General features: G+C 49.7%; 2 protein-coding genes across 3 annotated transcripts; both read right to left on the bottom strand.

Moving 5' to 3' along the window:
- Nucleotides 1-4,759: 4,759 nt before the first annotated feature.
- LOC141469407 (16 kDa beta-galactoside-binding lectin) lies at nt 4,760-13,614 on the bottom strand. 2 transcript variants are annotated; one of them, XM_074154930.1, is made up of 4 exons: nt 7,310-7,405; nt 5,950-6,029; nt 5,642-5,813; nt 4,760-5,161 (listed from the first exon to the last, which is right to left on the bottom strand). In XM_074154930.1, the coding sequence occupies exons 1-4, from the start codon at nt 7,316-7,318 to the stop codon at nt 5,009-5,011; spliced, it is 414 nt and encodes a 137-aa protein (XP_074011031.1). In that variant the 5' UTR covers nt 7,319-7,405; the 3' UTR covers nt 4,760-5,008. The 2 variants fall into 2 exon arrangements, with proteins under 2 accessions (XP_074011031.1, XP_074011032.1); XM_074154931.1 differs by lacking the exon at nt 7,310-7,405 and adding an exon at nt 13,606-13,614 and having other exon boundaries at nt 4,766-5,161.
- Nucleotides 13,615-23,484: 9,870 nt separating this feature from the next.
- SOWAHB (sosondowah ankyrin repeat domain family member B) lies at nt 23,485-25,872 on the bottom strand. The gene is made up of 2 exons (XM_074155179.1): nt 24,552-25,872; nt 23,485-24,350 (listed from the first exon to the last, which is right to left on the bottom strand). Exons 1-2 carry the CDS (start codon nt 25,870-25,872, stop codon nt 23,485-23,487), a joined length of 2,187 nt encoding a protein of 728 aa, XP_074011280.1.
- Nucleotides 25,873-27,317: the final 1,445 nt, after the last annotated feature.

Raw genomic sequence — 27,317 nt, 5'->3', positions numbered from 1 at the left:
AAAAGACAAAACAAAAGACACATAATTCAGCCGAGGAGAGTAAGAGCTGGTGAAAGCATGACCAAATACTGAGGAAACAGCTTATGAGGGACCTGCTTTGGCACAGCTTGTTCCGCAGGTGTTTTGCTGAGCTAAAATAGGATTGTGATTAAAAAAAAAAAAGGATCCAGGCAAGCTAAGAAAGGATAGCATCTGAAAAGCAGAAGCCATGGCAGGAGGTTTTGCAGGAGACACTGGCTTTCTGCAGAAGCTTCTCTTGGCTCCCCAAGCTGGCTTTGCAATGGGCACCATTTTACCTTAGGAAGGGGCCAGGCAGGGCCGCCATTTGCTGAAGGGAGCGCTGTGCAGCAGCGGGGATGCCAGGACCCCCCTCAGCACCCATCACTCGCCAAAACCTCCAAAAATGGCAGCAGAGCTTGCTGCCTACTCCTCCAGGTGTGTTTTTACAGCTAGCACCTGTGGGGTAATCAGGGCTAACGAGGGACAGCGGGGCTTGGGGGCAGCCCGCCCGTAGCCCACACGCAAGGCACTTGCAGGAAGATGCACAACTCAACATGAAGCCTGCTGAGACAAGGTGAGTGCATATATGTTTTTATATACTTTTTCCCTCGCGTGGGAAGGCTCAGCAGCCTGCACCTGTCTGCTAGCACTGTGGGGCAACTGGGTTGAGATTGAGGGGGAAAAATGTCCCAGTTTGTTGGAAAGCAGGCACGTTGGGGGTTTGGTTTCCACAAGGGCCTCCTCAGAGAGAGGGCCCATCACACTACAGGAAAGGAGAATGGTGTGGCTAAGGTTTCCCCTGCTCTGCGCCAGAATGGGGGGCTAGTTATCAGCTAATGCAGCTTATGTTTTGAGGCTGGCTTTCTGAAAATAAGCGACAGAAGTTCCCTTTGGTTTGTAAATGTTGAAACTGGGGCCAAGGGAGCAGGAGGTGAGGAGACAAAGGAAGAACATGACTGTCAGCAGTACACCGAGTGCTCTTGCAAAGCTGGCTAGCGGTCACCCTTCCATTTTGTACAACAGATGTCAGTTAATTTCTTATGTTTATTGTTTGGAAGAAACTGTCTTGCACCATTTTGCTTGTAAATTCCAGTGGAAAGTGACCCAGCTGGCTTCCCATGCCCCACCACAACCTGGATCGCCCATCACCTTCCCTAGTGTTCTCTTTCCCCATGCTGCACATACTTACACCATGCAGAGTTTCTGGGCACACAGTGTCCTGCAACTGTCTTTTGAGGCTGTACTGAACAGTGTCACAAGCATGCTTGTGTAGCTACAGAGTCACTTGGTTGGATGGCCTATTTCTGTCAAGTGAAGTTAATGTGAACTGCTCAGGGAGAAGTTATTTTTTGAGAAGACAAAGCTGCTGGCCTGTCTTAGCCATCGCTCCTCTTTTAGGTCCTGCATGAGATTTTAATTCTGTCACATTTACTGTTTCCAAACTAGTCTCTTCTGCAATTGAGTAATTTGTTCTCCTCTCCCTAGAGATGAGATGATAACATACATCACTCAACTTGTGTTCTTAAAATCATTTAGGTTGGAAAAGACCCTTAAGATCAAGTCCAACTAAGACTACTAAGTCCACCACTAAGCTATGCCCCTAAGTGCCACATCTACCTGTCTTTTAAATACCTCCAGGGACAGTGACTCAACCACTTGCCTAAGCAGCCTGTTCCAGTGCTTGATAACCCTGAAGAAATTTTTCCTAATATCCAGTCTAAATCTCCATGTTATAACACAAAGCCTCACAGCTGTTTTTCAGGGTTTTCAAGGTCCAATTTTTCCTCGCCATGATGCTGTAAGGAAATAAAGTGGTGCAGCTTTGATTGCTGGTGAATAGCCAGGGGTGGAGGCTGAGTACAGATTAGCAAACTTGCAGGATTCAGCAAATCCAGCCCTCTCAACAGGGATGACTTGTTTCCCCCACACACCTGTCTCAGTGTTCAGGCAACCACAGGGCGGATTCTTCCTGCAGGCTCTTGGCTCCTGTCGAGATACATTGCTGGACTGCAAGACTGACTGCACACTGTGCAGCATTTAAATAAAAAAGAACTAAAACTCACACCCTTAGGTCATGCTATGGTGCTTGCTGCTCCTCCCAGAGACAGCAACCAGCTGAGTTCACCGTACCCTTCCAGGAGAGCATACTTGGCAGGGACAATCCTCGCTTTTACATTCACTGTGACCCTCTGTCTGCAGCAGGGCAGACCGCTCTTGCTTTCCTGATTGCTCTAGCAGAAGAGAAGTCTTGCCATCACTCCAGGAGCCAGCCAGGGTACTCTGCATTTAGCCTGCCTGTTTACCAGCCTCACTTATAGGAACAGGAGTATTTATAGCTCTGGGACACGGGAGAACAAAACTCAAGAGGCAGGAAGTGCTGGCAAAGGCATGCTTCCTTCCTACCCTTTCTCCTGTTTTGTGGTCATCTAAGTGGTAGCTGCCAGTGTTAGAGAGCAGGATAAGCCTAATTAACTCCTGTGGAAAGTAGAAGAGGCCGGTATTCCCCATGAACGCACTGTTTGTACCCTGAACATGGCAGTTAGGAACAATTGTGGCTAACCTACCTAAAAATCAGGACTGCCAGCTTAACAAGCAAAAACGAGATCAGCTTTACTCTTAGTGCTGAGAGACATATACCTCATCTAATCAGGGCAGCCAGGAACCGGGACAGCAAAGGGACCAGCTGTAAGCTCTCCTGTGCCTCTGCAACTGCAACACAAGAGCCTTGTACTTTTTAAGTGCTTGTACACTTCATCATTTAGCTTACCTTCAGATAATGTGACACAGGGATAGAGGAGGAAACACGTGTGAGAAACTGGACATGGGAACCAACAGAACCCATCCTCTTTTCCCTAAATCCCCACCCAAATTACAAATAGCCTTCAAAGGAAAAAAAAACCACAAACACAAAACCAAAAAAACTCAAGACTTATTTGACAAGGCAAAGCATCAGCAAGACTTATCTCATCCTTTGCCTAGTAAACACAACCTATCCACTAAAAACTAACATCCTACCCCGTAAATAACACAGCATAGGAATTACACCACCATTATCTGTCAGTGTCAAATCAGGTGGTCTTGCAGCATGGCCAGGCACATGCCATGAGGGGTGCCTGCTTTCTTTGTCCTACCACCTCACAGGAGATAAGTTACAGCAACCCCTTCCCGCCCTCCCAGCAGGTGGGTAGTGAAAACTTGCTGAACTTTGACACTGCAGCAGAGCCCTTTGGTGTTCCCCAGACACACACACCTCCCCAGAGGGACAGGTGTCCAGAATGCCTCCTGCTTATTTGCATACCAAGTTCCTTGCTATCATTAGCTGCATCAGCTCTGGAGAACAAAGAAGAGCCCCGTCTACCCACATCACTGTGTCTGTGCCCACAGGGTGACTGGCAAGACACAGCTACAACTCACATCCTACTGGCAGAGCCACAAGGAGGCCTCCATAACAAGGGTTATCAGACAGCAGAGAGAAAAGGACATCAGTAGAGCAGGACGGTCCACCCCCCAAAGCAAATTCCCCGATTACTCATGGGGTTGCCCAGCTCTGGGACAGCTGCTGCAGTATAGATCCGGACAGTGTTACTGCCATGCAGCAATTGTGCTGACAAGAAGGCAACAGGCTTGCAGCCTGTCAGCCTCTCCATGAAAAGCCTTCAAATATCTGAAATTCTTTTCAGAGTGGTATTGCTCCTTCTCAAGCAGCTGGCCCAACTGCTCAGCTGTTCAAAGAAGCAGCAAATGCAGCCCTAGTCTGGAACAGCCCTGCTGAGAGAGATTAGCCAACAGGAGTCAAATTCCACCACTTCAGCAGCATTTGGCTAAGGAAGACCTTGCCAGCACAGCCAGTTATCAGCTGACCTGTACTGGGGCAGCCCTATTGTAGCTTCAGCAGTCACAGAGCCAGCTCCCAAACCTGGGCAGCCTGCCCAGGCTCCCAGCTCTCCACAGCAGGTAGGACTTCTTTACCTTTCATCAGGTCTTCAAATGCTTCAGCAGTCCCACCTCAAGCCCTGTCTTGGGTAGGAATGGTTAGCAGGCAGCTGGGGAACACCGGTAGCAGACACACTCCAAGGCATTGCATGAGCAGAGCAAAAAAGGTTATAAGCAGAAGAGACTGTTTACTAAGCTTTTTTTCTTTTTGGCCTGCCTAACTTCAACTAGTTGTGCTTGGTGCACTCCAGATTTAATACCTCTAGTAACCTTGTTTGATACAGCCCTCAGGTTGCATCTGGAGCTTAGCAGCCAAGTGCTACAGACACTGACACACAGGCTGCTACATGGCTTGTCACCCGTACCTGCCATGTTCCTAAGCCACTGGACTTTATGGTACAACAAGATACTGGGTCTCTGACAGTATAAAGACCTCAATTCTTTAAGCAGCACAGGGCCTGGATCCTCTCAAGACCTCACTCCTAAGCTTGCTGTCAGGCTTCACCTTTCCCTTCCATGTCTTTTCCCCAGCAAGTGCAGTTAGCCTGACTTGCCTGCTCTACTCCTTTAAGTACACCGGTGCCAGCCTGCAATACACCCAACTGCTGAGCGTGTTCTTGGAAAGCAAAGCTATTTGCAAGAGCACAAGCCATGCCCTGTTCCCCGTCAGTCTCCCATCCCCAGCAAGGGGACATGAGCAGCACTTCTTGGTCAGAGATGGCACAATGCATGCCCAACATACACTTGTTTGAGCTTTCCTGGCTGGGGCTAGTCCCAGAGTTCAGAAACCAAGCAGTCAGGGACCACTCACTGCAGCAGACAGGGTAAAGGGAGCACAAGTAATGCCAAGGGAGCTTTATTCACAGTAAATCATGCTTTGCCTGGCATGTGGTCTAACTCGGTACCAGCTGCAAGGCTGCAATGTAGGTAGGCACATAGATGGATGTATACCCCTTCCCACCCCTGTAGCGCACACAGGAGCAAGCAAATTAGAGCAGAAAACAGCGGAGGAAGCAGCCATTGCAAATTTGGGTTTATTTCACTATGCAGGGGGGAGAAAACAAAACAAACCAAGCTATAGCTTGTCGTTGAACTTAATGGCTTTGACTTTGAAGTCACCCTCCACAGCCAGGTATTCAATTTTCTCCATGCCCAGCCGATTAGGGAACTGGAACTCTGCCTCAGGCAGCTTCACCGTTGCCTCCGTTTCATTGAAGGAGATGCAAATCTGTAGAGAGCCACAAGAAGGAAGGCTAACACACAGCAGCTCACAAGCCTTGCTCCCCACTCCCTCCAGCCGGGTTCAGGACAGATGAGGTAGCCACTGGTGTCAAGGCCATGCTCACTAGCTCAGCCTCCTCCCTGCCCAGCAGAGGCATGGAGGGGAGGAAGCTTGTTTGCTCTGCCCCAAGGTCAGCTCCAAGCTTCTGCAAGGAACGGATGAGACAGACCCATTCTGAATCTCAGGTCAGTGTTTTAATTGCTCGTGTGGCTTGCAAAGGAAGGCAAATCTGTTGGGCACTGACTTGAGCAGAGCAGGCCTAGAGAGTAGGTTGGCTTTAGCTGTGAAGCTCTTCCCCTCTTGCTTAGTCCCCTTTCCACGCCTGCTCCTTCTCCACCACAGAGGTACAAGGCAGCATTAAAAAGCTGTGCCCTGGGTCCGTGAGTGGCCTGTGCCAGGGCCTTTCACACATCCCTGGGGCCTCACCTCGATCTTGTCGCCATGCTGGAAGGGAAAGTCAGCCTTCCTGTCCTCCTCACCCCACATGCCATCCTCCTTCGAGTTGCACACAATGGTGTTGACATCCCCATGGCAGTCGAAGCGAGGGTTGAAATGCAGCATGAGGGTGCTGCTGTCCTTCCCTACATTCACAGCAAACCTGGGGAAACAGAGAGGCAGTGCAGAGGAGGTGCCTGCACAGCAGCTCCAGCTACCCAGTGCTCACAAACCGGACGAAGCAGGAGCTCAGTCTTTCCCCGCTGCCACATCAACCCATTTGCCATCTCCTCACTTACCCTTTGGCATCAGACAGGATCTTCCCTTTGACCTTGATGCACTCACCAGGCTGGATGTCCAGCTGAGTAACGACCAGTCCCTGCAGGGCCAAACCACAGGAATTAGTCTGTCCCAAGACAAGCCTACCAGCCCTGCTCAGGCCAAGGCAAAACCAGCTCTGGCAGACCCAAACGCATTTGCGGTTTCGTGCTAGAGGAAGGGTTGAGCCAGGCCGGCTGCCTGTCTCAGCCCTCTGCCAGCCCACTACCACCACCCACTTTGGGGTCTCCCACCCCACTAAGCAACATAAGCTGACAAGGAGGTGATTCAAACCAGTATAACAAGAGTAGGGTATAGGCCCCGATTTACCAGCTGCTACAGAAGACACCCTTGCAAGCAAGCTTGCACCTTCAAGTCAGCAGTGGCCAGAGCCATTAGCATAGGATTACAAAGCTTTTCTAACACTAGGTCTGTCCCGCTTCCCTAGGTGAGTCTCCAAGCAACAGAAGCCAACGAAAAAGTTTCTTGTCTTGACTTAAAGCAGCCTGCACACAGAGAGAGGGGTCAGTGGAGCCCACTTTTGGCTGCAGCCCAGTACAGCAGAACAAACACACACACCCCCCCAGGAAGCTCCTGCTGCTGAGAAGAGGGCTTGATCCTTTCCTCAGAGCCAGGTTATTCACTCCCCCAGCCACACACCCCCAAAATAGCACTTAACATCACCAGCTTCCCTCAGCTAAGAGGAAGATGCTGTTTGGTGAGGTCAGGCATAACTGAAATCACGCTTGTCCTCGTGCCTACTCCCTGCCTCTGCCCATGGCACAAATGGCTAAAGTCAGGTTTCCCCCGGTCACTAAACTGCTTATCGTCATGGCAGTAATCCTGCTTTCTGGCTCTGTTTCTAGCACAGTGCTGGAGCAGAGCCTGAAACATAGCCCAGGGGGTCTTTCGAGGAAAGGAAAGTTAGGGGGGTAGGGGTAGGTCCGAATACACTGCTGTCCTGCTTTCCTCTACTGTTACATTAAGTTAGCCCAGCCCTGTACCCAAAATGTATCTTTCCAGAAGGAAAATACAAAGATGAAGGAAAAAAGGTATAAAGGATATTCAAACTGTGGAGTTGCAAATGGTCCCCAAACCCTTAGAGTACTGAAAGATACAAACATGCATTAGAACAGCTTCCCCACTTAGACAACATGCTAGAGAAGAGAAGAAAAACGGCTGGTCAGCCCTAACTATTCCTCCCACAGCCATATATCAATCTAGCATTTCCTCTCGGCTAATCCTTTCCTCCTCCTACCTCTGGCACCAAGCCCAAAACCCACACACACCCAAACCCTAGTCCTGCTTGGCACACCAGTCCGGCTCGAAGAAGGCACTCACTCGCTCCATGCTGCAGGCACCAGCCCCACCAAGCAGGACGCCCCCGAGCCCCTACTCCGCAGCCCAGCGTGACTCAGCGCGCAGCTCCCGCGGCTTAAATCACTTGGGCAGGACCATCACATGATGGAGGGGGGGCTGAAGAAGGGGATCAATCGCAGCTGTTCGGGGCTGGAGCTTTCCCAGCCATTTAAAGTGGGCAGGGGGAGATGTCTATCGATATTGTTCCTTGCAGGCAGGATGTGTATGATATTAAAAGCTAGTGATTGTTTGCTTCTGTGTGATCCTAGAAATCCTTACTGTAAGCTCTTCTAGCCGCTATGCAGTGTATGTTGGCTCTTATCCCGGGAGCCTGAGTGTGGCTCTGTGCCCGCAGTGAAGTGGCTGCTTTTTGTTAAGTGATCCCTGTCTAAAGTCATGCTTGGAGTCCTCATGTTACTGCTGCAAAGTGACTGCCTCTGAGAATATGTGTGTACACATCCTACCAGCCCAGCCTCAGGTCTGCAAGGAGCCTGGACTGATGGGAGCCCCTGGGTACAACTCATCACTACTTGCAGTTAAATGAAAGCCAAAGGTTTGTTATAGTCTATGCCAGCATTTAAAAAGCGCTTGAAAGTTAAGGTTGTTTGTGTGGGGCACTGCTAGATGTGAGGATTCAGGCTACAGCTTTTGAAAAGTAGCATGATCTCTCTGGTTCCATTCCAGTTGCAAAAGACTCCAGAGGGAAAAGAGAAATGCTTTGTTAGCAGAGGAAGAGGCCGGGCAGGGCTGAGTGCAGCTAGCAAGAAAAGAGGCTGCTTTCCCAGCTAGTCCCTAACGCCTGCTTTTCCCCTTTATTATACCCTTAAAAACACACAGCATCACTGTGCCAAGGGTCTTCTCAGGGAGATGAAGGTGGGAGCAGCTGCGGTGTTTTGTGGGTCTGTGTGACTGGATCAGCTGGGTGCCACTTGTAGCTTTGGATTGGCTTTAGCAGGGTTCTCAGGTCTCCGTGCCTCAGTTTCCCTCATACATGGAGTGACATTAATGACATGTAGCTTCACAATCCCACTTGTAAAACTTTAGTCAGAGCTGCTATATGAATGCAGCATGCTACTTGTTGGTTAAGCCATGACTAGCCCGTGAGATACCTATCTCAGGTAACTTTAGGAAGGGCAGTGCAGGGCAGCTTATGAAGCAGCACGGGAATTTATGGCTAGGTAGCAGGAGGAAACATGCTGCTCTGCAGGAGGCTGCTGGAACTTCATTAGAGCGTGCTTGCTGTTATATCATCCTGACTCCTGGCACCATCCTTTGCCCCACATCTCCCCCACACCCATTTCTGAACATTCATGTGGCATTTCAGCATTCCATATGACTTTGGGTAAATCAAAGCTGAGCTGCATTTGAACTAGATAGTCACAAGCCTGAACTGGAGCCCTGTGACTGGGTTGTATAAAAGAGGGCAAAATGCTGACTGAAAGTACTACAGGGCAAGTCCCACACATGCTCTGGCCTCCAACTAACTCCCTGGCCATCCTACACATGTGCAGGAGCTGTGATGGAGTCGGGAGTTAACTGCAGGAGCAGAGATGGTGCAGGTAGCAAACACCACCCAGAGTGGGCCCCTCCACGGATAGTTCAGAGAAAGCCCACGTAACTCCACCTTAAGGTTGCCCCAGTCTCTAGCATGATGTTAGCTGGGATCACGTGTTATAGACAGGCTTTGGGTGCCTGCTTTCTGTGCGCCTGAGTTACTGGGCAGTTGTTCCCCACCACGTGAGAGGCTGAGCAAATTCTGTTTGGTTGGTTGGGTTTTTGTATTTGTTTTTCACTCAGCTCTGTGAAATCTCTGGAGACTTCTCTCCTCCTTTCAGTGCTGTGACGTTTCTGGAGTCAGAGCTGCTGGCAGGGAAGTTGTGGTGCCATGGCCATGCAGTGCCATAGCATTGGCCACTCTGACTCCCCTTCTGAAGTGTACATTTCTTGTGAGCTGCTTTTCTGGCTTGAGGTCTCCTCATCTGACCCTTTCCTTCAGACAGGGAAATACCTTTCTAATAATTTGTGGAGACTGCACTGTTTGTTTTACTCAAGTGCTCTGTACTGGCAGCCTAGTTGATTTCACAACAAACCCTTAGGTACTACCCCTGATTTAAAGCACTCCCGGTCTTAAGCGCTGTGAAATCAGTATAGTGTTTATTTTCAGTCTACAATGCTGAGGTACCCAACTGCCCTCCATTCTTCCTTGGGATTAAAGCCAATGGTGGGGAGGCAGAAGAAAGAACACCATACCTTTTGCAGCCTCCAGCAGGAAGAAGTGGGAGAAAATTCCCCAGTGGGTTTCCTCCCTTTCAGAGGGTTTGGAGAGGAAGAGGCCAAGGAAAGGCCATGCTTCTCAGCCGCACCCCATTAAGGGTGACCCCAGCCCCTCTGCACAACAGGAGGGAGAGGACACCTTGCACTGCCCGCGGAGAACAGACTTGGCCCCAAAGCACTCTGCTTCTTGGGATGGGAGTTTTGTGTCTAAGGAAAAATATAAAACTCACAGTAGGCAGGCAGAGGATTGAGGTGTGCTTCAAAGGCCTTGGGGGAAAATATGCTGCCCAATGCAAGCTGTTCTTACAACCCAGGACCAGCAGGTGATGTTCTGAGAAGAAACCCTGGGCAGGAGATAGAATGCAGACGAGAGCCCAAGTTAGCTTTATCTGGCTTGTAGCAAGGGGTTGCAATATATACAGACCCTGAGAAAGAGTAGTTGGGGTGCACATAGTGTATATGTTCCCATTTCCAGGAGTTGCTGCTCTCTCACATGCTTTTGGTGAAGAGTGTTGCACCCACCAGGCAGCTCTTGCAGAAGCAGAGAGAGGAGTCATCCCCTGCTCATTTAGAGGGTGATGCCCAGATGGATTTTCCCCTGTGGGGATAATTAAGGCTGCCCTCCCAGCACCTGGCCTTGCAGGCTTGCTTGAGGGCACAGGGCCCAGCTCAGCACCAGGTCCCATGCCCAAACTTTTAATTCATTTCTTGATTTGTACAGACTGAAGTCAGACAACTGGTCAGTCTGATTTTCTTGTAGCTCCCTAGAAATGCCCCAGATTTGCTTTAGAAAAATGTGAATACCAAAAGGATGTAACATGCTGATTGTTACTCTTTTTAATCTTCTATGAGAGAAAATACACCCTAGCCCTTGGCAGATCGTATCCCTGGCTAGTCACTCCTGTCGTTAGAAATGGCTTACCCCTGGTTTTGGGAGGTCTGAGAACACACCTCTGCTGCTGGCTAACTCAAGGACTATGGTATATTATCTAGTCTGCGTGACACAGGGTGCAGAGGCCAGCGCTGCTGGCACTTCAGTGTCTGTGCCTGGTTTGTCTTGCACTGAACCTACACACATCGATAGTTGTTGATGCTACATATCCTAAATTAGTCTTTGCTGTAGCTGAGAAAGAGGCCCTACTTCTTGCTGGAAGAGCAAAGAGTAGTTTTCTCCTCCTTTGGAGATTGTAACTAGCCTCAGCTCCAGCAGAGCAGGACTGTACACGTGCTTCCCTGGGAGGGCACCACTGCTTCAACAATAGCACCAGTGGGAACATACCCCCAAATCACTTAGGCTGGCCAGGGGATGAGAAAAACTGCTCCAATTCATTTTCACTAGTGCAAGGATTATAGTGGTGAAATAATGACAAGACACACTCCTCACGCTTTTCTACTGTGAGCTAAAGTGTACAGTTTGCTTTAAGTTAGGGGTTTTTTTTGCACTTTCTTTAGGGAAGATTTGTTCTTGTCTCTGTAAGTTCATTCTCAGTTCATCAAGCAAAGACAGCATCTTTCTCTTGCGCTGTCTTTAGAGAATATTTGTGTGAATTCTGGATGGGATCCTGGTCTCTGCAATAACCCCTGGTTACTCTTGCAACATAAATATTATGCTATTATAGCATAATAGATATACACATTATATATATACACACACAGAAGACTGTTTTCTACCTCTTAGAATATCTAGGGACTTTAGCTTAAGCAGTTCTCTGCTACTGCTGTTGATGTGTCTGATTCTTCCTGTTTCTCCTGTAGGATGTCAGTGTCTCATCCAAGAAGTTTCTGCCTTTTTGCTTGAGTAGTCATAACTGCCCCCAAAGAGTTTTGTTCCATACAGTTTCTCTGGACCCTTCTGCACCTTGCATGGCTGGCTAAAACAATGCTTTTCCCACCATGATATCTACCAGCCCTATGCTGTCCATAGGGGAAACTTCAGGGTTGGTCTGGAGACCACAGAGGAATAGAGCCGGACTCTCAAGAAAAGTCCTTTGCCTGCTCCTGAAAGACAAAGGATGACTCTGGAACCACAGTCCAATTTGGCAGGAGTTTGAGAGGCCCTCCCAAAGCCTGCAGGCACTGAGCCTCCCAAAACACTGCTTCAGCAGGAAGTTTGTGCCAGGAAGAAGAGCTGAAGGACCAGTCCACCCTGGATGCCAGCTGGGGTTGCGTGGCCACATGATACTACAGCATTTTTATCCCATAGGATTTCCTGATTTCAGCGTTCCCTACATTAAAAGGGAAGCACCTCTATTTCAGGTTAATTATAAATCAAGTTAATTATAAAGAACTTCTTGCACTATCTCAAAGTGATGAAAGGAGTTTGCTGATCCCTTCAGTGGGATTTAAAGTATGTCTCATCATTTTATGTCCCTCATTAACACTGACCCAAGCTGACAATCCCTGTGTTTCTCTCATGTCTCAGTGGAGATTTAACTAGAGCAAATTGTTAACTAACCAGGAGAACTGGGGCTTTGTTATTTTGAACTCATTTCACTTCAGCACCTCTCCCCATACCTTTTAAGTTTGCAGGTGGCCAACTCATCTCCTCAGTTTATTGCCTCATTTCAAAGGAGCTGCTTGCCTTTGCTCCTCATCGGAGGTCTCCGCTACTCTAAACTTGTGATTCCAGGTCCATCTTTTCCTCTTCTTTGCAGCTCACCAGACAGCAGCATTGATCTCTCCTCCAAATTCATCATGCTTGCAAGAAAGCAGTAAAAAGCAGTGTGCTGCCTGCTGCTATACACTGCCAGGCTGCACCTCCACCTGCCAGGCCACTCCTTTTACCTTTTCTTACTGAACTAGAGTGTGAGACCCATGTCACCTGGGACAGTCCTGCCCTCACTCCTGTGTGACACCATGCCCCAAACAGCAAGATCTTGCCCTGAAGCTGGAAGATATAGCAGCTGCTGCAGTAGGAATTCGTTGCAGAGACCGCAGGTTACCGACCCTTCAAGTGCTTATTTTCTAGAGGTCTGTCAACTCTGGCACTTTTAATTATTTATTTTTCTTAACGACATTGTTGTTTACTTTACATCTATGACCACATTGCAAACTTCTGCAACATGGAACATACCCTGGAACACTTTTCACTGGGATAGCACAGTAGGAAAGCAGCACTTCCCAAGCCTTATATATGCCTGTGGTCTAGCTCCAGACAAGCTGGATTTGATTTTTAACTCGTGATGAGCTGCGAGGGGACTTGTGGCAAGCAGGGAGGGAGGTAGGGAGCTATGTTTTTCCCTATCCTTAACCAGCTGAATAAAATCTCTACAGGCCTTGAAGTTGTTTACATGGTGTGCAAGAGGTGAGGAAAGCTAGAAGGGAGCGCATCTGCATTGCCCTCCCCAGGGTATTTGGGCAGTAGAGCTGGTTCTGGACCCTACGTGAGTGGAACAAGAGAAAGATTGCAAGTAACATAGCCTGTTATGGTTAAAAAGAAAAGGAAGGGTGTCTATGGAGAAGGATCATCACTGGAGCATGCCTTCTAGGTAGCTTTTGTGTTGAACTATGGTGACTGCGCACAGGTTGGGGGTCTAGCCTTTGTTTAATTTTTCCTGTTCACAAATCAGCTTTCACTACTTCATGCCATCCATAAAGTTAAAGCTCTCAGGTTTTGCCAAGAAACCTGGGACGCTCTTCTGAAAGATAACTGTACATTTGCCCCACTCCAGGCCAAAGGAGTTGGAGGTCCCTAGAGCAGATCTGGCACCTTGCAAGGCATCTGCAAATGCAAGAGCCATCTTTGGAAGGAGACCATTCCCCAAACTGCTTCCATGCTATATGGTCATCTACAGCAGAGGCCAGCATCACTTAACTGCTCTGCAGCAGCAAGATGTGCTGTTCTTAAAGCTGAAGAGCTGTCTGCTCTGCCAGTGTGGCTTAACCACAGGCCCGTTTGTGGTACAGTGACACTGCCAGGACTGCACATCCTCAAGTTGTCACAAGACCTGCAGGAAAACCTGGAATACTGATAAGAACAGCAGTAGCCAAGTCACCCTTTCCACCTTCTCCATATATCAGACATGCAGAGGGTACTGGCTATGGGTTCCCCCCCATCCCTGCCCCCCCCAGCAGCTGACAAATAATATGTTGGTCCTTTTATATTTTCTCCTTATGACTTTAAGGCGTGATTTTCCTTATGTCACTCTAGTTATGTGACACTAATATCTTGCAAAGCAGAGGTCTCCCTTGTACTCAAGGACTGTAAAGTAGTTTCTGGGTTTGGAGCTTTGCTCAAATCAATGGGGGAAAACACCTCACCATGATTTTGAATAAGTGATTGAGACTTATTCAGACTTATAAGTGAGACCAAGCCTTCTGCATCAACCCAGTGTCCACAAAAGCATTCCAGCAACCTTAAGCTGAACCGATTTAGAAGAGCTCTCGCCTGACATATAGCACATACAATATGCCAAGATGGTTTAGAAACTCAAGCCATCTGGAGTTCTTTCCCACAAAAACATGTGTGCGCCAGAATTCGTCTCCTTTGAGCCACCCACAGTGAGAAGGGATTGTATTAAAGCTGGCTCAAATTTCTCAAATTCAATTTTAAGCAAAAGAAAATTGTCAATAAGTATTTGGAAAATGCCTTGGAAAGAAGCAGCTGATTTAAAAAAATGTAACAAACTTAGAAGAAGCATTAACACTGTCCATTCTGATCCCCCAGATACTGAAGGGCCTTCAAAATGATTGGGGTGAAGTTCTTTACCGTTCCTTCCACCTCCTTCAGTGTTTTATCAGCCAGATTTAGGGTTCACCTGAAATTACTCCTGGGTCACAAGGGCTCCTTTGCTTCAGAAACAAGCTCTGATCTTCTCTGGCTGCTGAAGTGCAATATACCCTCAGGTTTAACACTAACATTACTGGATCCATTTGATACAACAGCTGTAAATCAGTATCAAATGCAGGCAGATAATTTAATTGTTTTCCATTGTTGACAACAGGCCATTTCTCAGATAACTGGAACATAACATCTCAGCTGGTAGCTAAAGAAGAAAGAGACAGTTAGAAATACACGTACACACACATTGAGAAAGACACTTAAAAGTGGCAGTTCAGTGAGTTCTGCTTGGAAGCAAGAGCATCATTACCGAGCACTGTGGGCAGATCAGAAACCCTGCTCCTAAACCCCCTGAAGGCTGTGGTGGTCTTGCTTGCAACTCTTGGGTGGGTCCATAAAAAGATTCTGGCCACAGCATGATGAAATGAAGCTGCGGTGGGGAGCCCTGGGCACTGCAGGATGCAAGGGGAAAGGAGGGCAGACAGGATTTCTCACACTGACAGCAGCAGGAAATCGGGAGTGTGTGACTCATGTCAAAGGCCTCAGCCATGACTCATGACATGTAGCATGCCCTCAGGTCCCATGGGAAAGCACAGACACAACTGGCTACCTTAATGCAGCCGCCACCACATTAGTCAGCAAAAGGTGGCAGGCTCCACCGAGGCATACTCTAAGGCACTGCCTTCCCGTGATAAATGAGAGGCTGCAGCAAGGTGTGCCTGGCACCAGAGAGGAAAGTCAGTGGTCTGACAGAGCTTGACGGCACATAACCCCACAGCACCTTTGGAAATCTCAGCCCAAGGACAGACAAGCCACACACCTGCCAAAGTCTGCAAGATATCAAAATCCAAGGGAAGTACCACTATATCTGCCCTCCCCTTTGGCCAGAGGCAGGAAGAATAGGACTTTCTAGATGCTATGTCTGATGCATGGACATGTGGATCCATGACTGGCTGCTGCTCATCCCCTACACAGACCACCCAGCAGCTAAAAAGCCATCCAACATTAAATCAACAGGTGAGCACTATGAGGAACAGCAACCTTGGGCTTGGTGTGAGGCAGCAGTGAGAAACCAAGGAGAGAGGGGAGTTGCAAGAGGTTTGCTTAAATCATCTATTCAGTATTTATAAAGCAAAGAAACAAAAAATCCAAATGAGATGCAAATAACTCCTGAACTGAGAGATCTGCATTTCCCCTGAGCATGCCATTCAGCAGATGACTAAACCAGTTCTATTGTTTATGCAAAGAAAAATGTGCAGCTTTCCTTGACTATACCCATCTGTGTGTCTTAACCTGGAGGCAAGACTGCCAGGCTTGCTGACCTCCCATAGATGGTATTTATTAAAGCCACTTGCCTGGAAGCTGCCCTGCCTTGGCAAGAGCATTTCATTGCTCCCCCCAAAACAATTAAGCCATATCTAGTCAGTGATATGTACAACTTTCTGTAGTGCCATGCAGTGGCTCATCTTTTTCTGGAAGCAGATGTGTTTTGACATATACATACTATATGTTATGGAACAATGTTGCTCATACTCTCTCTCAAGAAAAGAGGCTTTATATATCGGAATTTCTGATAGTTTTTGTCAACTTCTTACGCTTGCTGTAAGCTAGCGTCTCCTGGTGCTGTGGTACATTCTTGCCTTTGCCTATGGACTGTGATGAGCAGGACTCAGATGGGGAGAACAAATACACGTTTATAGGCTTGTGGCTTATAAACCTCCAGCAAAAAAATATGCTAGATGCTTTACCTTCTTTGTCACTGATGTTATGACTCCCAAACAAGGCTGGAAACTCAGCTGATTAAATATTTTAATACAGGAAGCTGTCTAGGAAGGAAAAGAGCAAGATTATTTCTTAATGCAGTTGGACTGCTTTATACATGTTTTCTTATATCAGAGTTAATCCCATTCCCATGTTTGCATGGATTTGCACTTTGCTCTCTTTAATGACATCCAGTACATGCCTAGTGAAGGTCTTCTGCCTTTGGGGTAACTTGATGCCACTTGGCACAGACACTGGGGAAGGGACAGGGCCTCACTCAGACACAGGATGTAGTACCGTTTTGGGGGTCAAGGCAGTATCCCACCTTGGTTGCCCAGCCTGTGTACATGGATGCATGTGTGGGCTGAACCAGAGTCACTGGCATAGCCAGTCAGGAATATGAAGCAATCCACAGTGACAGGCAGGCTTTCCCTTGGGTAAAGTCACAGGGAGACTGAAGCTGCAAAATAGGAAACCAGTGACGGTACGGGGGAGGGGCTGCTGCTCCCCCAAGCTCTGCATAGCCCCTACCAAAGCACTGCAGGCTGCAAGCGAGCAGCAGCACTTGCTTTCCCTTGGGCTTTTGCTGTGGAGCCCTACTGTCCTCCCTCACCACTAGCAGGCTTGCAAACCACCTGGCTCTGAGGACAAACCCTGCCCTCACCCTTATCAGCTCCCTGGTTTGTTTCAGGGCCAGGAGTGGAGACAAACCACAGTACTAAGTGCTGGCTCCTGGTGGCCAAGGACAGGGTTCCAAAACAGCAAGGCTGCTGTCATCCCTTTAGACAAAGGCTGTAGCCCCATGCACTCATTTACCTCTGATAAGAGAGCAGCCCAAATCCTCTCACTTTAGATACCATCACCAGGCAGCGCAAAAACACTAGGGAGATAAGGAGGGTGAAGTGCTTGTTATTGGAGGGAGCACAGCACTGCATGGCTGTGGCAATAACACTCCCCGTTAAGGCCTGAGAGGCGTTTTCTTGCTCTCTGTCAGCAAGGCTCAAGACCTTCCCATTTCCCCTAAGCAATCTCTTCTATTTACCAGCAGCATGCAACTCCCATGCGGACTTTGGACAACCTGTGATAACACCTGCCCTGTGCTTGGCTGTGCAAAGCTATTTGTCCCCTGTGGTGTTATTATGGGACTCCAGGCCTAAGACACATACTAATGCAAATTCTTTTCATTCCCACTTTCGCTAGAATATTCTGGGCTACATTAAAGGCCACAAACCACCTATTTTGGTATCAAATTAATCAGAAAATTCCTCAAGTCTAGAGCTGTGTCTCAGAAAAACTGAAAGAAAGACTTAAACAACCAACCATTTTACCAGAGGCCCAGCAGCACAGGGGAAGATACCGTGACATCTTGAAGGGCTTTGGTCGTTGCTTCCCATGGCAGCATTAGAAATGCAGACTGAGGCCAGTCCCCACAGACTGACATCCCTACGTGGAGGAACTTGTGAGCAGTTTTGATGGGTGTTTCCTTCACAACAGAAACTATAACTTCTTAAACAGCTTGTGTGGCCTTTGAACACCTAGAACACATCTGCTTAGGGAACACTATCCCACAGAGACAAAAGCATCAGAAATCTTACCAGACAGTCTGCCATAAGCATTTTTATCATTTTCTTCAGTGCCATCAGAGCTAAGGAAACTAATATCAGAGTAAAGGTGTATTCCACAAACACAGATTTTGTTCTGCTTGTACTTTATGAACAGGCTGTACAGTAGGGAAGTCCTAAGGGACATTCGGAGCTTAAGTATCTCGACTTTACCAAAATCCATTATAGGTTTAAAGTATTCTAAGCCTTAAGCTTACTTAAACCATCCAGTAACAAGCTTGCTCTACCAGCTAAAGCTAACCACTATAACAAAAAAAAAATCATAACCTATACAAGACCACCTATTTGTGCCTCTGCACACAAGCTATTGCACTAGAAGTCGCTGTGCCTGGTCAGGCATTTAACACACTGGTGCCTCAGCACAGAGCCTCCTATCCATAGCACTCCATACACCAAACCGCTCACCTGCATAAGGCAGTAACACTTCTCCCAGAGTCAGCCAAAACCAACCCTTCAGTCATACAAGGAACTGTATCTTCTTTCCCCACTCACCAGCTCTTAAGAAAAACTCACATTTTTTTCTTTTAGCTTTCTGTCCTTTGTAATACCTTCATTTACTTACTACCCTTCTAACTTTTGAAATCTTCCTCTTTTCACTGTATTTTTAACTCAACAATTAAACACCTTGCACTAAAAGTTCCCTACATTCACATCTATTTTTTTTAAGCTTTCCCTAAAAGTAAGATAAAAACCTTGTTAGGTGTTTGTAGAGTATTTAGTTAGTTTGGTTTTTTTTAAGTTAACACAACTGTACTGCCTCAAACACAAAACAACACCCAAAAAATTACCTAGTATTTCTTTCTTCTTACTTTACCATCCTGCTGCTCCCCAGATAAACTGCAACAAGACTAACCTCAGCAGAAAACCACTATGTGTGATAAGAACAAAGCTTTCCCAGCCTCCTTTTAAGCAGGTCTCACCCAGCACTGAGGCTATATAAGGGGATAGGAACCATTATTATGTTCAGGTGTGTAGGCTATATCTCTGATTGGGGATGTGTAGCTAGGGATGAGTGCTCTTAGGTTCATTTAAAAGTTTTTGAGATGGGGCTATTATTGTTTGTTTTAACGGTTTTTATTTTTTTTTACATATGCCAAGGAAAAAGTGTTTCAGTAGCTTGCTTTGATATGTTATCATTAAATATTTTTGTTATATTAGTTTAAGTAGATATTTAAAAATATTTTTCTTTTTCCTTATTAATAATAAAACAAGTTTTGTTTGCTTAAATAGCCTTATGTTGGGGATGAGGGATATTAATTTAGATAAACTGAGAATTCAACTTTTAGTGTTTTCCAGATTGACTCAGTTTCCAAAGGCAATATTTTTTTCCCCTGAAGGGCTAACAATTTTCATTTTAATGGGAAAACTTAGGCTGGAGAAAATTGTACAGTTAATTGGCATTTTTCATTCTTGTATAAACCACCCTGCTAACTTGCCATATGGTACTACTTACAGTAAATGTAGTCATGAGAAATTTTAGGTTTAACAGGATTTAGTAGCAATTGGGGTTGTCTCATTACTTGTTAAAAGTGTGCAAGACATTCTTCTCACTGTGGAGTTCTATATAAATTATATAAGTCAAATGGTATTTGTCATAGAAGAAAAAAAATTTGTGTGATGGACTCTTCAATGTGTTTTGGTGGGTTTTTTTATTCTACAAGTTCTCTTTCTCATTGCTTCAGAAAGTGCTGTGATACAAAGGATGTCACGGCCACTAGCTTAAGTTAGCAATGTTTTGCTGTATTGCTCATCTGCTTCGCCCAAGAACAATTTTTAATTGCATAAATGCCTTTTGGGTGATTTGAGCTGGGATCCCACTATTGCTCTAGCATTTGGTCCTTGTCCAGAGGCTTGTAAAAAACGAAAATTGAAACACGACAATTTGTGACCAGCTTGCTGCTCTCAGGTTGGGAAGCTTGGTGTACATCTGGTGTGCTTGTAGATGGGAAGCTCCTCTCAGATGGGAAGCTTTGATCTTTGGGTGGGAGGAGTTTCATATCTTCAAAGAATAGATCTGCCACAAAATTGGACTCAAATTAACACACTCCCCCTTCTGTGCCGTGTTCACCCCATTTGGCATAAATGATTGCTAGTTTAAGTGCTAGTGTTGCAAACTGCTGTGGTTTGACAATCCTTTCTATTGGCTTAAGTGGCAAAGACCTGATAGGTAAGGGACGGTTGGTGACCAACAAAGACATTTCATTAATAGTTGAGCATCAGACTGCCAGCTCACCTGGGCAACTTCTGTTAGTAAAGGCTGTAGCATGAATCTAATCAGAGCCACAATTTGGGAACATAATTGAGACCTTAACAGAAGCCGCATGAATCAAGATCAACATCCAGCTCTGCTGTGCAATCTAATGAGTGGGTGTGAAAGCATGTGCCCCAGGAGCAGGGAGGTGGTGAGAAGGGGGGTACTGTGCTTTCAGGGTTACCTTTACCATACATTTGTAAGGCTTAGAGTTTGCAGGCTTGTCAGTATGTGATAGGCAAAGGCTACTGCGTGAAAAAACACTCTGCTCCTTTGAAGGACGTAGCTTTCAGAGTACAAAGCAGTTGGTTAGAGATAAGCATTGGAGAGCAGAGGGATGGACTTTATCATCATCAGCTGTCAATTGGGAGGTGTGTTTTCAAAAGCAATGAGAGGAGAGGGCAGAGTCCTGCTGTGCATTAATCCATGATATGTCTTGTGTTTCAGGGTGGTGCAAAATCAGATGCCTGGATTGGGTGTGAGACATGGAGCCACGTCCACCTGCAATGAGGAAACAGCAGCAGGCACGGATGTGGAAGGGGCCAGGCAGGCTGAAGAGTAAGGAGCAAGAAGGTCAGGAGTGCTCAGACTGCATGTGTGTGTATCCAGGGGTGGATTATTCCTGGGGGACTGGACCTATGATGTCTGCATCGCCCTGCCTGCCTGGTGCTCCAGGGTAGCAGTGTGATTTCTCCAGGAACGGCTGATGAAAGATCTGGCCCTGACTTCCACAATGGGCTGGAGATGGGTTATGCCCTGTCTGTTGCTTATTTCACCAGCAGGAAACCTGGAGGGTGAGACTTTCTGTGAGTTAAAAGATTGGTTATTCTCACAAGCAGTAAATGACCACTTTTAAAAAGTGTGGTGTAGGAGCTGTGCAGTATTACCAACGTTAGCAGTCAAAGAACTCCTAAGTAATCCTAAGGTGATAAATCAGAGTGAATGGATCCAGTAGGGAAAGGTTTTTTGCAGTTTCAGACTTCCTAAGGATTGCTTTATAATTTAAAGATTGGAGCAAGCAGCTTGTCTGTGTCATCTCAACAGGTGAGTAAACAGTGGTCACAAAATGATTTCACAGTTTGTTGTTAGACTGCTGAACTGAATACTGCTAGGGAGAGAAAACTGCTCTGAACAAGATGACAGACAAAGGTCTGCAACAGTGTGCAGAAAAAAAAAAGAGGTACTTCGATTTGCGTCATGGGGAAAGGTCATGGAAAGGCTGTAAAATGAGACTCCCAATGTAGCGCTGTCCTCAGTCTTTGTCTCAGCCACGCTGGAGATAGTAAGGGGAAAACTTTATTCTTTGGAAGCCGTAGATGGCTGTGGGGTAAAAGTATGCTCCCCACCAGACAGCTTCAATCAGCTCACAAACTTCTTTCATTCGGGGTTTCTTCCCTGGGGTTTTTTCCCTGAAGCTCTCTGTACGTGAAGGCTCTGGTGGCACCCCTCTTACCCCCTGTCAACAGGTTGCTTTTAAGAGCAGCTAGCCAAGACTCATGGAAGGCTTTAGCAAGCGCTTTCCCGAGGGAGCCTGGTGCATGATGTGAATTGTGGTCATGGCTCTGAATGTGGTGGAAAAGGCTTCAGCATTTTACCAGGCAACAGCCACTTTGCATGTTGGTCGTGATCTAGGCTATAACCCCTAGCTGGATCTAAGAGGAAGGGAGATACACAGGATTTCTCCTGCTGTGGGGCGGTCCTGGAGGGCTCTCCAGGTGTCCATGCCAGTGTCTCAGAGGCCACATCAGAGTTGAGTTTCTTACAAGTTCAAGCTTGTGTTGTCTTCTCAGAGGGGAATGATCATTCACAGAACGCTGCCTTAGTTTACTGAGCTCTTTCCCCTGTAAAAGGAGAAAACCAGGCTGGGAAAAGGCCACAACCTTTTGTGATCACAGAGTCAGGCAGAGTAGCTTCCCTTCCTCAGGAAAGAATTCCTCCCTCAAATAAACCCCAAGCAAAGTGGAGACCTCAATTAGTGCTTAAGCAAGGACTCGAGGCATTCCCCAGCATGTGTGTTATGCAAGGGTCAGGTTCTGCTGCCCTGATTCCCGTTCCTCCCCGAAACTGCAGGCATTTAGGCACATGCCTCAAATACATGAGTAGTCCCACCTACTGTACTGGTCTGCCCCAAAGCATCCTACTGAAGCAGAGCCAGCAGCACTGACACCCACTGGTCCTATGTCTGGAATCACCCAGCAGCAGGAGCATCAACCAGGCAGTGATGTACCCCCCTCCCATGTATCTCAGCTCTCTTCCTGCTTTCATAAAGGATCTATAGGAGAGACAGATTAGGTGTAAAATTAACCTATTGCATTTTTTGACTGTATAGAAGCTCATTTATGCTAAACCAGAGAGCTGAGGACATTATAGGAGCCATGTAATCCAGTGGGATTCCTAAAGGCAGCTTGTTATTTGCAAACTCTCAGGAATGACTGCACTGGACATCTCTTCCCCGCGCCTGGCCCCCAATCCCACCCACTCCCATCACATAAACACCTGAGAGGCAATTTGGGGCTGGGGTCTCTGGGGAAATGCAGCTCTGGTTATAAAACTGCCTTCCCCCTACAAGCTGGGGACCTGTGTTGTGGTGCAGGTCCTTTTCTGCCCAACTCAGATTCCTACAGTAACTCTTTCCAGCCTCAGCCATGGGAATGGAGCTCTAGCCACAACGTGGGTACAACTTCCTAGTGCTGTGGTGTAAGGAAAGGGACTGGAGGTGCAGGATGGTGGGGGCAGTATCGGTGCTGCCGGGCAGCCTGGGGCAGTCGTGGGGAGGAGCAGGGCTGCAGTGCTGCCCTGCATTCCTTTCTGCACAGGCTGGTGGGCAAGACAGGCTGAGAAATGGAGTGGGTGTGTTACACCCTCCCCTACTTGGGGCTCTCCAGCTGCCGCTCTCTGCCAAAGCTAGTCGCTCTCTGAGGACTTGCTGGAAGGCTGGACCTTGATCAGCTGCATTTTTCAACAGGGGACTCATCCTTAATCTGCTGGGATTAAAAAGGGATGCTGTTTTAGCTACTACCCAGAATTTAGGCAGTGTAAACAAGTGTTTTGCAAACCCCAGGACCAACAGCAATCTGTCGCTGCAAGCAAAAGCAAGCGCTCCACCCTGGTTGGGGCCAGGCTGTGAGCTTCACACCGGAGTTTGAGACCCCAAAACCATGGTCCCGCTAATGCTGGTGATTGTGGCTGCACCCAGCAGCTGGTGCCTGGCCTGTGGAGTGTGCAGGACTTGCCTACCAAGGGTTCAGATGTGCTTCCAGCAGAGTTGTTGCATCCTCACTGGTAAAAAAGCAAGAAATGGGAGGGATGGCAGAGAGGTTCAAACAACAGTTCATTGGATTAATTTAAAAGTACATTCTTCAATAGGTTCAATCTGTTTCACAGCTTTTTTCTGTCTGCTTGGCTTCCTCTTGCGGGATGGCCACGAAGGTCCCATCTCCACTGGCAGGGGATGCCAGGGAGCTGTGTCTCAGTCACTCTCGCTGCTGGTTCGGTGGGATGCTGCCCCATGGCCGTGTTGTGGCCTGAGGCAGGCAGGCAGTGCTGCCCTGCCAGCAGACAGCGAGACCTTGCTGACAGAGGACACGCTGCGGGCCAAGGGCTTGGTGGGGAACATGATCGTGCCTCGGGGTGCCTCCAGGAGCTGCCAGATCTCCCCTGAGGTGGAGCTGCCCAGATACTCCCAGGGCCGCCGCCCGCTGCTGTCCCGCACCTGGACCTGGCACCCCAGCTGCAGCACCAGCACCCTGATGACAAGCTGGTGGCCGTGTATGGCAGCCAGGTGCAGCGGAGTGTACCCACAGCCCGAGCGGGCATCCACATCCAGGGCCAGCCCAGCCTGCCGCGCCGCTGCTGCCAGCTCCTGCAGGCCTGGCCCATCACCGTGCTTGGCCAGCCAGTGAAGGACTGTGAAGCCTGACATGAAGTCCCGCTGCAGGGCCAGCTCCGGCTCTTCCAGGAACAGTGCCCGCACCTGAGCCCAGCACCCCGCTGACACTGCCACTAGCCAGGCGTGCTCCCGCTGCCCCAGTGGCACCGACAGCCCCCGGCTTGTGACATTCCTAGAGCAGCTCTTGGTGGACATTGTGCGAGGCTGCCGTCCACAGTCATCGGGCAGCAAAGAGGTGATGCCCTGCACCTCCTGCAAAGCAAGCTGGCACCTGATGCTCCTGAAGACAGGCAGCGGTGCTGAGGGGCTGCTCTCTGGGGCCTGGAGCCCTGTGGGGCACTGTGCTGGCAGCAAGGACTGGGATGGGGGTGGCCGGGTGGAGGACTGTGGTGGGGATTGGGATGGGGGTGGCCTGGCAGGGTGTGGCTGCAGGGACCGGGATGGGGGTGGCCGGGTGGGGGACTGTGGTGGGGATTGGGTTGGGGGTGGCCTGGCAGGGTGTGGCTGCAGGGACCAGGATGGGGGTGGCCGGGTGGGGGACTGTGGTGGGGATTGGGTTGGGGGTGGCCCAGTGGGGGGCAGCGCTCCAGGACTTGATGGCAGTAGCAGGGTTTGGTATAGGCGCAGCAGTGGGGCTTGAGATTGGGTTGGTCCGTTTGGGTTCAGCACCCTGGATCCCCTCGGCAGGGATGGGGATGGCCTGGTAGGGAGTTGTTGCAGGGACCTGGACTGTGATGGGGGCAGTCTGGTGGAGGGCAGCACACCTGGGCCCGGTGAAAGCGGTGGGGAGGGGGAGCGGCTGGTGGGTAGAGCCTGCAGGGACCGGGACACGGGCAGCACCCCAGGGGCGGACAGCAACGGCAAGGACCGGGCTGGGGGTGGCTCGGCGAGGGGTGGCTGTGGCGACCGGGATAGAGGCAGCTCGGTGGGGGACAGCACCCTGGGACCCGATGACAGCAGTGGGGACTGGGATGGTCCTGTGGGGTGGAGCCCCGCTGGACCTGCTGAAGGTGGTGGGGCCTTCAGTGGGGGCATCCTGGTGCAGGGCTGTAGTGGAGACCGGGGCTGCGGCAGCCTGTCGTGGGGCAGCACCCCGGGGCCCGATGGCAGTGTCAGGGACTGGGCTGGGGGTGGACCTCTAGGGCGTTGTGGTGGCAGGATCCCGAAAGGGGCTGACCCAGTGGGAGGCAGCCCGCCGGGCCCCGGCGGCAGCGGTGGGGACCGGGACCGGGCCGGCCTGGCAGCGGGCGGCTGCAGGGTCTGGTAAGGGGGCGGTGCAGCGGGAGCCACCGGCGGCCCAGCGGGGGTCAGCTCCCCAGGACCCGACGGCAGCGCCGGGGGTTGGGAGCGGGGTGGCCCGTGGGGGTGAGGCGTCCAGGCGCCCAGCGGCCGGGTCCGGTACGGGGGCGGCTGCGCGGGGGGCGGCGGCGGGGAGCGGGGCGGCCCGGCGCGGGGCGGCGGCGCCCCGGGGCCCGACGGGGGAGCGGCGGCAGCGCGGCGCGCCCGGCGGCACTCGCAGCAGGGGCCACCGCGGCCCCGGGCGGCGCAGCCCCCGACGACGGCGACCCCCGGGGGCTGACACCCGCCGAGCTGCCCCTTCTCGTCCGGTTTCCCTGGGGGGCCGCGCCGCCGGTCGGGGTCCCGTCGGGGCGGCGGCTGTGGCTCCTTCTCTTCCTCCTCCTGCTGTTCCTCCGGCGGCGGCGGCGGCAGCTCCTCATCGAGGAGGTCGCGGTACCTGCGTCGGAGGACGATGTCCTTGGAAGCGCCGGGGGTGGCGCCGGGGTGGACGGTGGCCAGAGAATTGACGAGGCTCTTGAAGTATTCGCGGCGCTCCCGCCGCTGCTGCTCCGTCAGCGCCGGGTCGCGGAGGAAGCTCTGGAAGTGGCGGAGCAGCGCCGTGTTGGGGGCTCGCCCCCCGGCCGCCCAGAGGAAGTCCAGCACGGCCTCCTGGCTCAGCTCCCGCGCCATGCTCCGCGCTTGCCGGCTCTCGGTACTCCGCCTCGGTGATCGGTGCTGTGCGTCGGTGCTCGGAGCTGCACCCAGGTGCGCGGCGCTGCATCAAGGGAAACCCGCCTCCCGCCTCGCCGGTCCTCTCCGCCTCCTCCTCCTCCTTCGCAGCCGGGCCACCACCCCCCGGTTGCCTTTGCCCGGGGTGGCGGCCCGTGGGGTTGCGCGGCTGGGGTGACAGCGGTGACAAACGGCGGCGGTGAAGGAGGGAAGCAGGGCAGAGGGGCTGAAGGAGCCTTGCTCGTGCTCCGAGAAGCGGGAGGCTAATTTGCTGGCGTACGGCGAGAAGAAAGAGCACTTTATCTGTCATTATGTCAGTGAACAGATAGGAGGCGATGGGCAAATCGCCTTGTAGCGAAATGCAAGAAATTCCTTTTGCGTGTTAGGAAAAACTCTTTTACAGTGAGAGTGTTCAAATACTGGAGCGGGTTGCCTGGAGACGTTCTGGTAATGGACAATGACCGTGGACATGCCTCATGGACATTCGAAGCTTCACTGGATGCAATCTTACTCTGTGTGTGTGAGAACCTGACAAAAAACTGACCAGATCATCTCCAGAGGTGCCTTCCAACATGAGCTGCTCTGTGATTCTGTGATTTAGCCAATAAAGATACACGAATGTGATGTGGTTCAGGGTAGCTGTTATTACAAGTGTGTGGGATTGTACCCGTGTACGACAACCACACACAAATACCAAGAGTGCCTGAAGTCAAATTATATCTCATATCATCTCTGTTTTGATTGTGTGGCTGTGGTAGGTAGGACATACATTGTACTGGAGTGGCAATCTAATGTTGTTCTGTATTTTTAATGCTATTATCCGGAGTGTGTACATTACAGCTGAGAGGGATGGGTAAGATCAGTGCCCCAGTGGTCTATGTGCCCTGTATGCACTAAACAAATGACGACCCTGCCCCAAGGAGTTTGGGGAGCAAATACTGGGTGGAAAGCGTGGGAGAGAAGGTGTGCTCTTTTTTCTGTCTTACAGTCAGGGAACAAAGGCATGGAGGGACTGAGGTCAATATAGGCTCACTGGCATTGAAGAGGTCTGGATCAGGCCCAAGTCATGCTCCAGAAATCATCTCTACTGCAGGCTCCTGGCTATCCATAAATATTTTTAGCTGCCTGTCATCTAGGCAGCTGAAATGTCCTCCAGCCTGCTGCAAACCCAGAAGCATATGCAACCTTCACAAACCCCAGGCAGAGATTGCAATAGATGGTGTGTACAGGCTGGTGACTTCTGGTAACCAAAACCTCAGGGTAACTTTTAAGGTTCAGACCTTGCAAACAGATGCAAGAGTGGATGTGTGTGGCAGCATTGCTCTCAAGTAAGCAAGCTACACAGGCCTGTGCTTTTTGGGTTTCTGACTCTTGAACCATTAGTTTCTGCCAAAGTACCTTATCAT

The sequence above is a fragment of the Numenius arquata genome, chromosome 10 (assembly GCF_964106895.1).
Source record: "Numenius arquata chromosome 10, bNumArq3.hap1.1, whole genome shotgun sequence".
Classification (NCBI taxonomy): Eukaryota; Metazoa; Chordata; class Aves; order Charadriiformes; family Scolopacidae; genus Numenius; species Numenius arquata.
This window is presented reverse-complemented; position numbering and strand designations above follow the sequence as displayed.